At 46.1% G+C, this 15,000-nt stretch overlaps 1 protein-coding gene across 1 annotated transcript in view; it reads left to right on the forward strand.

Annotated features, from left to right (window-relative positions):
- Positions 1-15,000, forward strand: part of LOC134078920 (low-density lipoprotein receptor-related protein 1B-like) — a 263,590-nt gene that overhangs the window by 172,413 nt on the left and 76,177 nt on the right. The window contains 7 exon segments of the mRNA XM_062535086.1: positions 2,126-2,248; positions 4,119-4,238; positions 7,451-7,579; positions 8,896-9,018; positions 10,460-10,600; positions 11,942-12,129; positions 14,854-15,000. The exon segment at positions 14,854-15,000 is cut by the window's right edge and continues 37 nt beyond it. Coding sequence (XP_062391070.1) covers positions 2,126-2,248; positions 4,119-4,238; positions 7,451-7,579; positions 8,896-9,018; positions 10,460-10,600; positions 11,942-12,129; positions 14,854-15,000 — 971 coding nt within the window.

Consider the following 15,000-nt stretch of genomic DNA (forward strand, 5'->3'; position numbering starts at 1 on the left):
CACACACACACACACACACACACATACAGACACACAAACACAGAGAGAGCACCAGTTCGGCCTGCTCGACTCGCTCCCAGCGTTGTCGCTAATGGGGAATTAATAACGTCTAAACATTCAATATGGCGCGGCTAACGATGCAGAGTGTGATACAAGGTCCTGTCAGTGAATATATGCAATGAGGAAACAGGAGGAGGCATCTGCCGAGATGAATGATTTATGAAGAGACGGGTTCATGACTGGCAACATGAGCAAATAGGCATTTTCATGGCCAGAGAGTTTTGAGTTTGACACCTCAGCTTGGCATGGTGAAGAATTTAGATTTTTTTGTTTTTTTGGGGGAGGGATGTTTTTCCCCTCTGAGATGAGAGGCGTGTAGGGGGGCCTTTTGATTTTTTCGTTGTTGTGCAACTAAGTTGATGGGCTAACAGTTGCAATCTAAGTACCTTGTTTTCCTCCTCCACTCTTGTCACTTTAGTGCTGCTGTTGTCGTTTTTTTTTTTTTTTTTGTGGCTCCTGTATGGATGCTGAGGGACCGGTGGACGTGGAGCCATTTACATGCAAATGAGAAACAGCTGGGCTGCCGTTAAGGCGGGAAGAGAGAGAGCGGGAAGAGACTTAGTCAGGAAGAGACAGAGGCAGACCGCACGGCTATGCAGTCGCCATCCACGGGAATTCCCACAAGGCTGGAGCCGAGGAGTTGACAGACTACAAATTTCCATCCAGCCCAGGGTCCCCCCCCCCCCTCCCCTAGCCGCCCACATCAGCCACCCCAGTGCCCCCTGCCTCAACCCCCCATCCAACCCCATCTCCTCAACCCCCCCTCCAACCATCTCACACTCCTCTATCTCTCTCATCCCTCCCATCTCCATTCTCCATCCTCCCTTCTCGACTTCAACTCCCCCTCATTTGCCCCCCCCCCCCCCACACACACACACACACCTCTCCCTCTCCCTCTCCTCTAAGTGTCGTGCCCCTTATCTCTCTCCCCCACTACTCCTGCATCTATTTAACCCCCCCATCGCCCACACAGTCACCCCCATCACTCCCCACTCACCTCTGCCCATCATCTCCGTCACATGCCCTGCACAGCTCTTCTCTCAGGTTATCACCTGCGTTCTTATGGACCCTCTCACTCCCATCTCATCTCCCATTGACCCACACACACACACACACACACACACACACACACACACACACACATGCCACTACATTATCCTGCCTTGCCTCGCCTCTCCACTCCACACAGTCAGCACACAGACACTGACACCTCCTGCATTTCAGCCTACAGTAGAAGATGTCTGCGCCACTCAAAACAGCAACAGCATCCCATTTAAAAGTGCTTATGTACTGCACTGTACTGTACTGTGGGCCATTCTGCAGGCCCTTGGGGGTCATTTCAGAGGCTATCTGGCCATCAGTATATTGCCTACCCACCCACACTCATTCTTCCACCCCCATCCAGGTGCATTCCCATCCACTGCACAGCTGAATCCAAACCCCTTGTAGCCGCCCGCTAAGCTCTACCCTCTAGCTCTTCTCTCGCCCCAGCCAGAAGACTCAGTGGGGTGTACAAGCCTCTGTTACTTTCAAAGACTGTGGGCACTTTAGTGGCCTTTTACCATTAAAGACCAAGGCTTACCCAAAGCTTTTCCTTGAGCTTAATTTGTCAAAAATCAAAATGGCCAAGAAATAGAAACGGAATGTGAAGTAACCTGAAAAACGGCCAAACTCTGTGTTGATGAGAAATCCACTGAAGTTAGCATGTGAACGCTAGCACTAGCTCTTCTCTAATGTCTTGTATTGCCATGTGTGGCCGCTGTACTACCTATAGTAATTACAGTGCAAGACAATGAGTCCATGTGGCTGCCGTCTGGACAACTCAAAGCCTGCAGAATTGCACATAGCTCCTTTAAGCACTGGTGAATAGCCTCGGACAACAGAGAACATCAACACTAAAACTTCAAAAGAGCTTTTAGCGCTAACGTCTGTGCTAGTAGAAGAGCTCTTGGGACCATATTGAATCAAGTGACCCTGTACTATCCTGACTTATCTCTGTCCACTACACATATGTTACTCAGACCTCTCTCTCTCCTCCTTTCCTCCTCTTCTCCTCCGTCTCCAGTGACCCAGGGGAGCCGGTGTGAGGAGGGGCACTTTGCCTGCCCCAGTGGCAACTGCATCTCCAGCGTGTGGCTGTGCGACGGACAGAAGGACTGCGAGGACGGAGCCGACGAGTTCCAGTGTGGTGAGGACTCCGTTATTCGCAGTCTTTCTTACTTTCTTTCTTTCTTTATTTATTTCTTTCTTTTTTTGTTCTTTCTTTCTTTCTACCAACACATTCTTGATTTTATTTATTTATTTCTCTCTTTTTTTCTACCACTTCCTTCATTTACTTTCTCTCTCTCTCTCTCTCTTTCTTTCTTTCTTTCTTTACTCCTACAAGCTTCCTTCTTTCTCTTTCACTTTTGTCCCTTCTTCTTTAGGGTGACGTGAAGACAGTTCTAGAAATCCATTTATTTGTATTGTTTTATTTTTGGGAGACATTAAAACAATATTTAGTAGTAAAGAAGGCCCATTCATCTCATCTCTCAGCAGTTGGCGACTTTCATTTTCCAGTTGAGTTTTTTTCCCCCTCCTGTGCTACTGGCAACTCACATTTGCTCCATCATGTGCAAAGGTCACTTACTCAGTCATGAAACATCCATCCTCGGGGGCGTATTCCTTATCCAGCGGTGGTCCCGCAATACTGTAGTGTGGGCTACAGTAGCCAGCGTCCGGGCACGGCACGCAAAAACAGATTCTGGGTCAGTGGAATATTCAGAGTGGAGCTCAGGAGGGGTTAGACCAGCGAGTGAGTGGGACCAGATGAGAAAGAGACATGACTGACAGCCTAATTAAAAAAGACACAGACATGTTAGCAGTCCATGAGTTCTTCGCACTGTTTAAGTATTTATTTATTTTATTTATTTATTTTTTTAGTCACTCTTTTTTTAGTCAGCAGTTTTGGAACCATTAAACCTAATACAGTTAAACAAGTATTCAGTGTTCAAGTATTTGAAAGCTCCAGGTGAAAGTGTGATATTTGAAATGATGCACTGTGCTGCACTGTGCTGAGTGGAGACCTTGTGCTTTGTATTCTGTACTGCAGATGCTAATACTCATAAATGTGACATTTTTTTACTTCACTCTTCTCTTAAGTCATAGAGGCTGAGAAGTGGGAGTAAGGCAATTCATTTTTACACAAAAAAATATGTGGATTTGGTTTACAGTCAGCTCAAACCTGACATTTCCTTGTCTCTTTTTTTTTGCATTCTAAGCTTCTGAAATGGAAAGTCAACCACAGTTGAGTCTAATACACGTGCCATCTTAGATCTAATATTTACTCAGTGCCTAATGAAATCCACAAAAAGACTTCTATCCACCCTCCACATCGGTGTCATTGGGAGTTGAAGGCAGTGCGATGAGGGACCTGTTTTCTCTTCCTCTATGTTCCATTCATTTGGCCAATGAAAAGCCTTTTTCTGGCAGCTGGAATGAACCCCTTTGACCTTGACAAAGCTAGTGCAGCAAACACATCTAATGAATGGAAAATGAAACCACCTCACTTTCTCTGGAGCTTTCCAAGGCAACAGTGAGATGCCCCCCAACACAAGGCTACTATCTGTGTGCCCTGGTAGATATTGTGGCTGGCTAACCTTTTAGAACCCAGGAAAAATAAACAGAGAGTTTATGACTGGAGGGTGAAAGATTGCAGTTTCCCTTTGATTCTGTTTCATTTAAATGTACTACAGACAGACACACACTCTCTCTCTCTCTCTCTCTCTCTCCTCTCTCTCTCTCTCTCTCTCTCTCTCTCTCTCTCTCTCTCTCTCTCTCTCTCTCTCTCTCTCTCTATCTCTCTCTCTCTCTCTCTCTCTCTCTCTCTCAATCAATCACACACACACACACACACACACACACACACACACACACACACACACACACACACACACACACACACGCACACAATGTATGTACTTCTATGTGCTTGGGCATTAGTGCATAACACTCTAATGTACTTAAACCAACACAGACTACCAACACCTAACTCTACCACCTACCATTCTCCCCCATAGACTCATCGTGCCTGTGGAACCAGTTTGCCTGCTCCAAGAACAAGTGCATTGCCAAGCAGTGGCTGTGTGACGGAGAAGACGACTGTGGTGACGGAGTGGACGAGAGCGAGGAGATGTGTGGTAATGACATGCAGACACCTTTATCTTTCACATCCAAATAAATATGATCAGTTATGGCCATAGGGTTAACATGCAGACACCTTTATCTTTCACATCCAAATAAATATGATCAGTTATGGCCATAGGGTTAACATGCAGACGCCTTTATCTTTCACATCCAAATGGATACGATCAGTTATGGCAGTATGATAAATCAAGCTATGTGAGAACCTAGTGTTGCACTGTTTTTTTTTTTTGTTTTGTTTTGTATAACAACAAACCTAATTGTAAACAAAGCACTAAATACATAGTGTGTACTTATTAAAGAAGTGCAATTGGCTTTTGTAGTTTAAATTGAATGACACTGGACCCTGATCATCTGGCAGTCAGCAGTTTGTGGTATGCTTTATGCACGTTAGACACAAGGCCCTGGTGCTCATTATCTACCATAGCAAAGAACAAAAGATACCTCATAATGCACAGCTGTTGTTGTAGTGTGAGGATAATTGAGTGTTGTGAACCACAATGGTGTGTGTTCATTTGCACATGAAGGCCTTAACCCCTGAACTTAATTACAGCTAGATATACAGTACAGTTGTGTGCACCGTGATTGGAAAGCATTGGTGCTCTGTTTCTCCTCTGCTGTTTACTATACTGCCTGGCCAAAGCAAAGGTCACCACCTGGATTTAACGAGCAAATTCACTGTGAAACCTAAAAGTTCTGTCAGCTCAATTAAGGTAAGGTAACTCATTGCCTTGAATGGTTTAACTAAACTTACTTAAAAGAATGAGTAAATAACACTTTAATCATATGAGTTAGATAACGAGAATAAAATGAGTGCACTGAACTGATTTCATTCACTGTGGCTAACTGAATATAGGTAAGAGCCTCCCTGTGGGGGCAGTGCTTTGATCTGGGGTTGCTGTAGTTGGTCAGGTCTAGCTTCAGCAACGTTACGTACAGAATGTGCCCAAAGAATGAGGTCAGCTTATGATCAGGTTATTCCATCAATGGATTTGCTCTTCCCTGGTGGCATGGGCATATTCCAGGATGACAGTGCCAAGATGCATTGGGCTCAAATTGTGAGAGAGTGATTCAGTTAGCATGAGACATCATTTTCACACATGGATCGGCCACCACAGTCTTTGGGATGAGCTGGAGAAGACAACTGTGGTCCGAATCTGGCGTCATCAATGCAAGATCTTGAAAAATGAATGCATCGTTGGACAGAAATACTGTACGTGTTGTGACATTGCAGAAGCTTGTGTTAACGATGCCACAACAAATGTGTGCTGTATTCAGAGCTAAAGGCTCCAGCTAAATATTAGAGTGTGTGACCTTTTTTGGCCAGGCAGTATATATAGCTTGTTAAATAAAACATACAACATTTCTCAAAATAGAATTGTTATGTGACAGAGGTCATGTAATATATGTTCTGACAAGAGATCGCAATGCGTGTTGTTCCGTGAGAAGAAATAGCATGCTTGGAAATAAATAATGATGCTTTTCCAAAACATTAGTTTAATCACCCTGGAATTAAATGTCAGCAAGATATTTATGACACAGCCTGAAGCTATTTTAAAGCGCTACTCCACTCAGATAAAAAAGCGGTGTTAAATGGGAGAGTATTTCTAGTCAGCATTGAGCATATGCTCTCAGCCAATGCACTCAGAGTTCTGATGGGGGGAAAAAAATGAAACAAGATGTCTGTTTATCGGAAATGTGACAAGGCACACTAATATAAAATGGAACTTGTATCAAATATTTAAAGTGGAAATGTGTCAGATCGGTTGAAGTAATTATGTTACCTTTATTTTTATTTTTTTCTGAACTGGGGAAAAAAACATGTTTACACTTCAAAAGCGAAGCAAAAACAAGCACTTCATGGTTGTCAGTCACATGAAATGTGAGTTATTTGCCTTAGAGGGCAAACTTAAGGTTTAACATTTTTGCAGCTCTCTGTGTTGGCAGTGCCTCTAACTATTATGTGGCAGTTCACACCTCACTGATAGCCTTCCATCACAGCGCCTCAGTTCCTGTGAAGAGCCCGTCAGGCCCGGCCTTGTCTTGATTGTTTTTGTCAGGGCCATCGAGGCCAAACCTGCTATGGAGTCAGTTTTTCTGCCAGAGAGACAAATAGCACAATTAGTAATTAGGCCTACCCAATTGTTGATTTACAGACAAAACAAAATCCTCAAATCAACTCCATGTAGGCTAGCTGTTTAGCTTGCATGAGTAGCGTTGCCATCTCCCTGAACAACAGAGCTCCCCTTCCTCATCAGACAGTGTTCCTTTTCTGTTGCTGAAAAACAACAAGAGGCATTTTCAAATCTGTGTTATTTCACTGTGCGTTATCTGTTATCTGTGTAAATCCGGTGTTCTTTTGTGATAGCCTCGCAGAAAATACATGCAATTTCCCTGTTTTTATTTCACTGAAAATGAAAAAGTTTAACCCTCCTGTTATGATACGGTCAAATTTGACCAATTTACAATTGTTTTCTCTCAAAAATATAATCTATCATGAGGCTACATGACTTTGTTAACACAGGACATCTGAACACACAAAACACATTTTGGTCATTTTCATAACAAATTTGATGTTTTATTAGAACACCCATGTGTATTTACGATCAACAATTTACACATCTGGCAAGACAAAATCTATTCTGAATGATGTAGACAGGCTTTGAGCAACATGACACACATTATTTCAGGAATATTTCAGGAACTAAGTGCTAAAATGTCTCCATAGAGGAAAAGTCTAGGCACTAACATTGCCTGACTGCAATCTAATCGGGTGCATCATGGGATGAAAAACATGACCAACAAGTCCTCAGACAGTTGAGCAGCTGAAATCCAATAGCGGGCCGAAATGGGACTTTTCTTCCTTGGGTCATTTCAGACCTTCCTGGCAATTTCATCGAAATCCATCCATAACTTTTTGATTTATCTTGCAAACAAACAAACAAACAAACAAACAAACAAACAGATAGACAAACAAACAAACAAACAAACCCCAATGAAAGCATAACCTCCTTGGCAGAGGTAAAAAGCTAAACATTGTTAATTTAAAGTTCAACTAAAGTGACATCTTATAGCATTTTTTTTTTTATTATTATTATTATTTTTTAGTTCATGTTCATGTTCTGAGTGCATGTGTTGGTGCCCAGGGTGCCTGTGCTGATGTCCTGGTTGCCGTGTGTGTGTGTGTGTCCTCGTGTGTCCTGGGCAGGCTCCGTGACGTGTGCCCCCGGCCTGTTCAGCTGCCCGGGCTCCTATGCCTGCGTGCCCAAGCGCTGGCTCTGCGACGGAGAGAGGGACTGCCCCGATGGCAGCGACGAGTTGGCAGCGGCCGGCTGTGGTGAGGATGCGCACACGGGCATACACACACACACACAGTACACACACACACACACACACACACACACACACACACACACACACACACACACACACACACACACATATACACATACACACACACACACACACATACACATACACACATACAGTACATATACACACACACACACACACACACACACACACACACACATGCATGTTCTCTTCAACTGGATGGCTCCTCCGGTCAAACATGACATACTCCATTCGAGCATTGGAAAGGGTTGTTGACATAGGGAGCGTTTGTTCTTGGAGAAACAGAATAACTATTTGAAAACAATGATGCACTGGATAGGTATTGGAGTACATCATGGCGGCGTTGGTTGAAGAATGGAAAGTCTATCTTTGGTTGCTGCTGAGATTGTCTCTCTTGACTTTGCAGCATTACAGGTTTGAAATGATTTGTTTACACTGAGAGCAGCACACAAGAGTGTTTTTTTTTTATCGCCCTGTGCTGGCGGAGTGTGTTGTTTGCAGATGCAGAGATGAAGGTGCATTTTAGAATGGAAATTCTAGCAATGAGCAGTTGCACCAACTTTCACAATTGAAGAAGGTAAACAACAGATGGTTGGCATTCAAATGAGCACCCTTGGTATTGTAATGCATTTTTACAGAGCACTCTGTTTCTGTGTGCAAATCCCTGGAAAATGCTGAGTATACGTTACCACAGACCGTGCCAGACACTGTTTCTGCTCAGTTTGCCAGGGTTTTGTCTTTTTCGGGTCAAAAGAAATGAACAAAATAATTCATTAGAATTGTTTGTAACTTTCAAGTAAGACATGGCTGGCCTGAGAGATTCACTTGAGTAATATTTCATAAATGCTCAACACACTCCAGCTTGCGTTGGAGGTATGCAGGGAATGAATGAATATTCCACATCACTATACAGAATATCAACGGATGGCAAAGATACATAGTTTTCATTTGCTCTTGCATAGAGATTGCTGAGAGTCTCCTGTTTGTGAGATTGTACTGGGTTCAGTGTGTATCTTGTGAGATTGCACTGGTTTCAAAGTGAAGCTTGTGAGATTGTACTGGTTTCAGAGTGTCTTGTGAGATTGTACTGGTTTCAGTGTGTGTGTTGTGAGATTGTACTGGGCTCACAGTGTCTCCTATTTGTGAGATTGTCCTGATTTCAGAGAGTGTCTTGTGAGATTATAGTGGGCTCACAGGGTCTCTCGTTTGTGAGATTTGAGTGGGTTCAGACGGTGTGAGAGTGTACTGGATTGTACTGGCTGTGATTCTGACCGTTCCCTGTGGCCCTGCTCCCCTCAGCCCCTAACAACACCTGTGATGAGAATTCCTTCCGCTGCCGGAACAAAGCGTGCATTCCCAAGCGCTTCGTCTGTGACCATGACAACGACTGCGGCGATGGCTCCGACGAATCAGTGGAGTGTGGTGAGTGCTAGCCTCCCCTCTTTCACCTCCATCTCCCTCTCTCTATTCCATCTCTTTTTTTCTCCATTCTCCATTTCATCCATCCTCTATCTCTTTCTCTTTCTCTCTCTCTTCCTCTGTCCTCCACTCCTCTCCCGTTCCCCTCATCCTTCCTTCATGGCTTATGATTGGAGAAGTGTGAAGTCAGCACTTTCGCCCGTTCCATGACAAAAGGGAGCCGTCATGTTTCACAGCACCACACACCGACTCCTTTTCTTTTCATCTTATAGTTTTATTTATTTATTTATTTGTATTTATTTTTTTGCTACTGCTGGCGCTCGCTCCAGTGCCCCTCATGGACGTCCGCCCCTCGGACATAAATTCTAAAGTAGAACAACAATCCAACTTGGAATTGGATATAAAACTGTACAGTTTTAAAAGAGACCGGTGACAAATATATCAGTTTTACCTTGCTCTCCGTGCATTGATCTCAGTAGTGTTTATAGAGCCGTTTCTTTTAATGATGTGAACACCAAATGGGTTAATGAGTGGAGATCGTGCTCAGGGCGATATTTTGCTTTCAGTAAAGACACACACGGAGTGTGTGTTTCACTCTGTAATGAAAGTGAGAAACTGCAGAAGGTCTTCATAATCACAACGCCTTGTGTAAATCGCATCTAGATATTTGCGGAGTGATCCTTTCTCTCATGCTGATCATTTGTTCAATTCCAAGTGACTTCCTCACAGTGGTGTTTTTTTTTTTATGTGCCGTGCTGTTGAGGGAGGTGTTTGACTCCTCGTCTGGCGAGCGCTCCTCAGCGTCTCCTTCTGAAGCGCGCTGGGAGGCCAGTGAACAGCAGGAGATCTGGCTCCAGCCAACAGAAAGATGCTTTTATTATTTTCAGCTCATCTCTAACTCCTTACTCTCTCTCTTTCTCTTTCTCTCTCTGTCTCTCTCATTCTCTACCCGAGAGACTGGAGGCTCTCTTTGTTTGGATGTACTGTGTGTGTGTGTGTGTGTGTGTGTGTGTGTGTGTGTGTGTGTGTGTGTGTGTGTGTGTGTGTGTGTGTGTGTGTGTGTGTGTGTGTGTGTGTGTTTGTGAGATCCTGTTAGATTTTGTGTGAGGGAGAGAGAGAGAGAGAGAGAGAGAGAGAGAGAGAGAGAGAGAGAGAGAGAGAGAGAGAGAGAGAGAGAGAGAGAGAAAGACAGAGCGAGAGAAAAAGAGATAGAGAGAGAGGAAAAGAGAGGAAGAGGCACACTGGGCTGTGAAGGATGTTTGGCTGACAGCACCTCAGTCATCCTCATGCTCACCCACTGGACCACACCACCATCTGTTTCAGGCTCTCGTAGTCTGTCTCACACACACACACACACACACTCTCTTTCTCTTATTCTCTCTCTCTCTCTCTCTCTCTCTCTCTCTCTCTCTCTCTCTCTCTCTCTCTCTCTCTCTCTCTGCAGTGTACCGCTCCTGTGGTCCAGAGGAGTTCCGCTGTGCTGACGGCCGTTGTCTCCTCAGTGCCCAGTGGGAATGCGACGGTCACCTCGACTGCCCTGACCACTCCGACGAGCTGCCCCGCAACCTCAAATGCCTTGCTGCAGGTGAGGGCTCCTCTCCTCTTCCTCATCCTCCTCCTCCTCCTCCTTTTCCTCCTCCTCTTCCTTCTCCACTTTATCTTCATCATCCTCCTCCTCATCCTCCCCCTGGTTCTCTACCTTATCATTTTGCTCCTTGTCCTTGTCCTCCTCCTCCTTCTCCTCCTCCTCCTCCTCCTCCAACTTTCTCTTCCTCTTGGTCCTCCTTCTCGTCCTCCTCCTCCTCCTCTTCCTCTTCCTCCTCATCTTCAGTACAAATGTCCATCTCCAGGCCACAACACAGGCCCAGACTTGCTGGGCATTGCCTCGCTAAAGCCGACCGCGGAAGGTTATTAACAGCCAGTCAGAGATGATATCCTTCCCAAACCGCATGTATTGATTGGCTTGGGTTTGTTTTATGGCTCCAAGCCACATTGCCCTCCCTTTTTTTACAGAACGTGTGCTGTGTACGAACACCAGTGCCTCTATGCGCATCGCTTTAGCTGTTGGACCCCTTCATATTGTTTTTGTCACACACATCAACATGTCAGTGTGTTTTAGTTAATGTGTGCTCTTTTATGCAATGACTGGGTATGTATGACTGTGTGTGTTGTTTATGCATGTTGCTCATGCTATTTTACAGTATATGTTTCTATTTATTCTTAAATTATTTTTTGTAGACTCATGAATGATTTAATGAAACTTTACGTTTCGCTGTAGGCTGTGGCCTACTGGTTAAGGCTTTGGCCTTGTAACCGAGGGGTTGCCGGTTCGATCTCTAACCAGTAGGCAAAATGTGGGTGGGGGAGTGATTGAGCTCTGCTCTCCCATACCGACATCCACAGCTAAAGTGCCCTTGGGCAGGGCACCTAACCCCTCACTGCACTGCTGTAGGAAGGCAGCTCACTGCTCCGGGTTACTGTGTGTTACCCTGTGTACTCTGTGGGTTCACTGATGGAATAAATGCACAGACCGAATTCCTTGTATACTGTACGCAATTATACTTGTCCGAGAGGCCTGATTTACATTTTACAATTCACGCTCTGAAGACGTGGCAAACGTCGAAACGTTAGTCCACTATGTTGGCACCTTAATAAATATCTAAAACTTCACATCTGAGTTGCTCCGGTGAACGTTGCTTCTCCAGAATTTACGCTCTGAAGAAACGTTAGTCCACTATGTTGGCACCTTAATAAATATCTAAAACTTCACATCTGAGTTGCTCCGGTGAACGTTGTTTCTCCACAATTTACGCTCTGAAGAAACGTTAGTCCACTATGTTGGCACCTTAATAAATATCTAAAACTCACATCTGAGTTGCTCCGGTGAACGTTGTTTCTCCACAATTGACGCTCTGTTGTGTTTCAGAGAGCCTGTGCAACGGCTCCTTCTTCATGTGCTCCAACGGCCGCTGCATCTCGGAGAGCAGCCTGTGCGACCAGAAGGACGACTGCGGCGACCGCTCGGACGAGAAGAACTGCAACGTCAACGAGTGCCTGAACCGCCGCGTCAGCGGCTGCACGCAGGACTGCCAGGACCTGACCGTAGGCTACAAGGTCAGAGGTCAAAGGGGAGCGTTCGCACCCTTTAGTCTACACGTCACATTACGGTCAGCCGCCCACTCACTCAACACCACTGCACTTACTAGAGGTCACGGTTAATAGATGGCCATGTGTGTGTGTGTGTGTGTGTGTGTGTGTGTGTGTGTGTGTGTGTGTGTGTGTGTGTGTGTGTTTTGTGTGTGTGTGTGTGTGTGTGTGTGTGTGTGTGTGTTTTGTGTGTGTGGGTGGAGGTGTACTGTAGGTGTGTGTTTTGTGTAATGAGATCATTATGCATCCATTAGCAGAGTTGTTCAAATGGAAGTATAAATGCCACACAGATGTCAGCACATGCCATGCCATGCCACACAGATGCCGTAAACATGTCATGTCACACAGATGCCAGCACATGCCATGCCACACAGATGCCAGCACATGCCATGTCACACAGATGCCAGCACATGCCATGTCACACAGATGCCATAAACATGCCATGCCACACAGATGCCAGCACATGCCATGCCACACAGATGCCGTAAACATGCCATGCCACACAGATGCCAGCACATGCCATGCCACACAGATGCCAGCACATGCCATGCCACACAGATGTCGTAAACATGCCATGCCACACAGATGCCGTAAACATGCCATGCCACACAGATGTCAGCACATGCCATGCCATGCCACACAGATGCCGTAAACATGCCATGCCACACAGATGCCGTAAACATGCCATGCCACACAGATGCCGTAAACATGCCATGCCATGCCACACAGATGGCGTAAACATGCCATGCCACATGGATGCCATGCCACACAGATTCCATGGCACAACCACGCATTGAGGCAGATACAGTACAGTGGAAGCAGGTTTTCACTCTTTTGAAATGACGTCAGCTGACGATTCCGAGAGACCCCTTGGGTATTTGGCTTTGTTTGAAGTAAAAAAAAAAAAAAAAGAGACGTTAAAATGGATGTCGCCACTTTTCCTTCCGCCATCCTGAATTAATGATAACAACAGGCAGGTGCCCTGGGCAGCCATTAGTGACTTTTGACACACAAATGTAGAAAAAAATTAATTGCAGTTTTAAGGGGATGTGGTAAATGGAAGAATAAAAGCTCACCTTCAGATAATTGCCTCCTTTTTGTCGGACAGCGACTTAACATTATGCATAGTGCACGACGCAAAAACGCAATCATTTTTATTCATTATTCTAGCACCTTGTATTTAACTTTTCCTTTCTCCCCACATGTCCCTAAAATAATATAATATGATGGAAATCGTTCTTAAGTCGTTTGTATTTAACTAGGCGCTTAAAGAAGATAGATCGACTGACTGACAGGATGCCTGGTGGACCGTAAGACTAGAGAGCGCGACTGGCATCGTGATGCGCGTGTTTGCACAAGACGAAAGCCGGCTGGATTTACATCGGAGACATCCGTTAAGACTGAACAAGCCTTAAACCACACTCTCTCTCACACACACACACACACACACACACGCACACACACACACACACACCTCCAGGGTGCGAGTCCTTCGGAGATGGACAGTTGTGCTGAGTGACCGCGGGCTGGGCTGACACGGCCGGGCAGGCCTGGTGCGGTGCCAAGTCACGGCCGTCGCGCTGAATTGACCCACAGCTGTCAGCGTGGCCGAGCCCTGCCACTAGCCATCGGTCAGGGACACAATTCTGTCAGACCGCCCACCACCACCACCACCACCACCACCACCACCTCCACCACCACCACCCTACCTACCAGCTACACCACCCCCCACGCTCTTCCACTCGCTGCCTCTCCCCTGCATCAATATGGTGGCTGATAGGACAGGGTCGGTTGTCCAGAGGTGGGTGGGTAGTCAGTGTTGTCCAGGGGAGGTGGGTGGGTGTCAGTGTTGTCCAGAGGTGGGTGGGTGGGTGGGTGTCAGTGCGGGCGAGGGTGGCGCTGGGGAGAAGACCCCGGTGCTCCGATGTCCTCGGCAGCTCAACGCGGAGGGATCAGCGCGGAGCCCCGGAAGGTTAGAGGGGCGTGTGGATGACAACGGGCCCTCGGCCAAGACCCCGAGAGAGAGAGAGAGAGAGAGAGAGAGAGAGAGAGAGAGAGAGAGAGAGAGAGAGAGTAAGTGTGTGAGTGAGAGTAGAGAATAGAGAGGGAGAGATAAAGAGCATGAGGGTGTGAGTGAGAGTAGAGAAGGTAAAAGAAAAAAACTTGAAAAACTCTGGGGTGAGTCAGCAAAAAAAAACGAGGACTGAGATGGCAGAGATAGCGACCTTCAGTCGGGAGGAGGGTGCCCTGGGACTCTTACCGACCGCCACTTTGTTGTCGTTTCTTTGTTTCTTCTCTCTCTTGGTGTTTTCGATGTTGTTATTGTTGCTTTCCATCTCTTAGATTTGGGCTTTTGAGATGTGAAAGGAAAAGCAGTTGAAATTTCTCTCTGCCTTGACCGCTTTGACGCGGTAATGATAGACCAGGGGTCCAGCCGTCATTTCTGGATCGTTGTTCGTATCGAACCGAGGCCATTTTCAGGGCCTCTGCCGAGGTAAACATGTTGATTGGCACCAATAACAGTGTGTGTGTGTGTGTGTGTGTCTGTGTGTGTGTGTGTGTGTGTGTGTGTGTGTGTGTGTGTATGCTTGTGTGTATGCTTGTCTGTGTGTGTGTCTGTGTGTGTGTATGTGTGTCTGTGTGTGTGTGTGTGTGTGTGTGTGTGTGTCTGTGTTTCTGTTTGTGTCCCAGTGCAAGTGCTGGCCGGGCTTTCGCCTGAAGAACGACGGCAAGACGTGCGTGGACATCGACGAGTGCACCTCCACGCCGCCCTGCAGCCAGAGCTGCGTCAACACCTACGGCTCCTACAAGTGCTCGTGCGTGGACGGCTACGAGGCC

Source organism: Sardina pilchardus, chromosome 4 (assembly GCF_963854185.1).
Source record: "Sardina pilchardus chromosome 4, fSarPil1.1, whole genome shotgun sequence".
NCBI lineage: Eukaryota > Metazoa > Chordata > Actinopteri > Clupeiformes > Clupeidae > Sardina > Sardina pilchardus.